General features: G+C 37.1%; 1 protein-coding gene across 1 annotated transcript in view; it reads right to left on the reverse strand.

The window, feature by feature from the left end:
- Positions 1–1,185: 1,185 nt before the first annotated feature.
- LOC105306219 (olfactory receptor 52Z1-like) overlaps positions 1,186–2,625 on the reverse strand; it is a 5,791-nt gene continuing 4,351 nt past the window's right edge. The window contains exon 3 of the mRNA XM_011381128.1: positions 1,186–2,144. Coding sequence (XP_011379430.1) covers positions 1,186–2,144 — 959 coding nt within the window. The remainder of the gene's footprint in view (positions 2,145–2,625) is intronic.

A 2,625-nucleotide genomic window follows, 5' to 3' on the forward strand; every position in this document is an offset into this window, starting at 1 on the left:
TGATGCCAAGGAAATATTTTAGCTCTTTTATTAATCAAGAGGTGAATATTTTCCAGGGAGAAAGGAATTATGTTGCAGGATTATGATAGATAAGTTTATAAATGATAAAGGATGTCCCAGGTACTATAGAATGCAATTAGTAAGAACGTTTGGTGTAGAAAAAGCTAAACTAGGAAAATTGCATGGGTTTGTATAAAAGAGCCAAATTAATTCAGTGAACATAATCCTTATCATTTTGCCAATTTTGAGAATTGGCAAATATCATTTTGAGAATTGACCTGAAACAATTTCATTCCCATTAAATCAGAATATTAGGGACATAACAGATTGATCCAGGTTTAGCAATCTGACCCAATATAGGACAATTAAACTTCTTGTCCCATAATCATTGCAGCTGGGACAGGATAGTATTGCCAGATCCATTAGAGAAGTGCACACTCTCCTGCTGTTGCAGTCCTACAGCAGCCTGGATTTTGTTGTTCCTGAGTCATAAATATTTAAATCATCCTTGGATATCATGATGTAACTCAGATCCTGCTTTTTTGTTTACTTAATCTAACCAAAGGACATTTCTATTGTGTACAACCAAAAGGATCTTTATTGCATTAAGGTTTTAAAAAGATATGAAATTGATATATTTTCTGGAAGCTAAAGGAAAGGTTTTTGAGAAGAAAAAGAAGTACTTTAACTATAGGTCTTATATAATATATAAGGACATGTCAGGGAGTTTGTTACATAAAATAATTAGCATTTATTATTTTATTAGTTAAGGCGTTTATCTATTCAACAAATATTCTGGGTCCTCTGGATGTAATGATGAAGTTGGAATTGGAACTAATCCCTGAACTTATGCAGTTTACATTTTGTCCTGTCTATAGATAATTAACACAGAAGAGGCATTGTGTATTACCAGAAAGATACTTAAACCCCTATGCTGTTGCAGTGACATTTCATTGATTATTACCTTAATATACTGAGATATTCCTTGATGGAACCTGAGCAGTTCTTTTGGTTTCCTGTTTACTAATGTTAGAAAGATAGCACCTGGAAATATGAATACTTCAAGCTCTACCCAGAGGTTAAGTGTTCTGGAGATAGATCTGCCCATATTGATGCAGACTTGACATTTAAATATAGCCCTCCATCCTGGACTGCCCATTTCCTTGTTGCTTCAGAATGCTTGGATCATTTTGGTTGGTTACAGAACCCTAGTACTCGCATTCTTATCACTTTTGTCTTTACTCCATAAATAATGGGGTTCATGGTAGGTGGCACCAGTAAGTAGAGGTTTGCCAGGAGGATCAAGGCATGCCTGGGAACATGGTTTCCAAAGCGATGGGTAAAGAAGGAAAAGAAGGCCAGAGTATAGAATATCAAGATGACACATATATGAGCTCCACAAGTTCCAAAGGCCTTTGTCCGGGCCTCCCAAGAAGGTAGTTGGAAGATTGTTCTCAGGATTACCCAGTAGGACATGGAGATGAAAACAAAGTCCAGCCCTGTAGTGAGAAGAGCAGCGGTGAGCCCATAAATGCTATTAAGGGTAATGCTATTGCAAGCCAACTTGGCAATGCCCATGTTCTCACAGTAGGTATGGTGGATGACATTGCTCTGGCAGAAGTGCAGACGGAGAATCAGAAGGACACCAGGGGTAACTACAGCCACACTCCGAGCCACCAGTGTCAGGGCCACCTTGCTAATGAGAGACCCTGTAAGTAGGGTTGCATAATGGAGTGGTGCGCAGATAGCCACATAGCGATCAAAAGCCATGGCCAGTAGAACAGCAGATTCAGAGAGGAACAAAGCATGAACAAAAAACATCTGTGTGAGACATGCAGGAAATGTTGACAAGGAAGGGCCCTGCCAGAAGATGAGAAGCATTTTGGGCACTATGACAGTACAAAGGAGGACATCGTTGATTGCCAGCATGGCCAGGAAGATATACATGGGTTCATGGAGGTTCCTGTCCCAAACCACCACTGCCATAACCAAGCCATTACCTATCATGGCCAAAAAGTACATGAAGCTGAAAGGGATGGAGATCCAGAACTGAAAGTCTTCTAATCCTGGGACTCCAGTCAGCAGAAAGGCAGTGAAGTGAGTGGATGTATAGTTGCATGTTGTTACAGAGAGGTAGCCAAAATCTGTTACATGAAAAACAGAGAAAAGAGCTAGAATAAATAATAGCAGAAAATGAGTATTTCTTCCTTTATTCCAGTCAAGTTCAAACCATTAATTTTGGCATGATGAAGTAGAAGGAGAATAAAATGGTCTGAGAAAAGTTGCCAAATAGCTATATAATTATGGGAAAACCACTTCTCTTTTACAAGACATCTTGTTCTCACTGAAAAAAAATGTGAATCAGAAAATTTGAGCTGAATTCTTTATTTTTATAATATTAATTATAACTGCATAATTTAGGTATATGTTTTTAAATTTTAGCTATGCTATTATGTAATTTTTGCCTTTCTAATTTGATAATAAATTATTAAATTTAAAAAAAGTTATTAGTTTTCTTTCTTTTTTCTCTATAATACAGAGTAGAACACTGGAAGTAATTAATATTACATTGTTTGATGGACAAATTTAGTTAGGAAATGGGTTGGATGGTAGACTGATATATAA

The sequence above is a fragment of the Pteropus vampyrus genome, unplaced genomic scaffold (assembly GCF_000151845.1).
Source record: "Pteropus vampyrus isolate Shadow unplaced genomic scaffold, Pvam_2.0 Scaffold431, whole genome shotgun sequence".
NCBI lineage: Eukaryota > Metazoa > Chordata > Mammalia > Chiroptera > Pteropodidae > Pteropus > Pteropus vampyrus.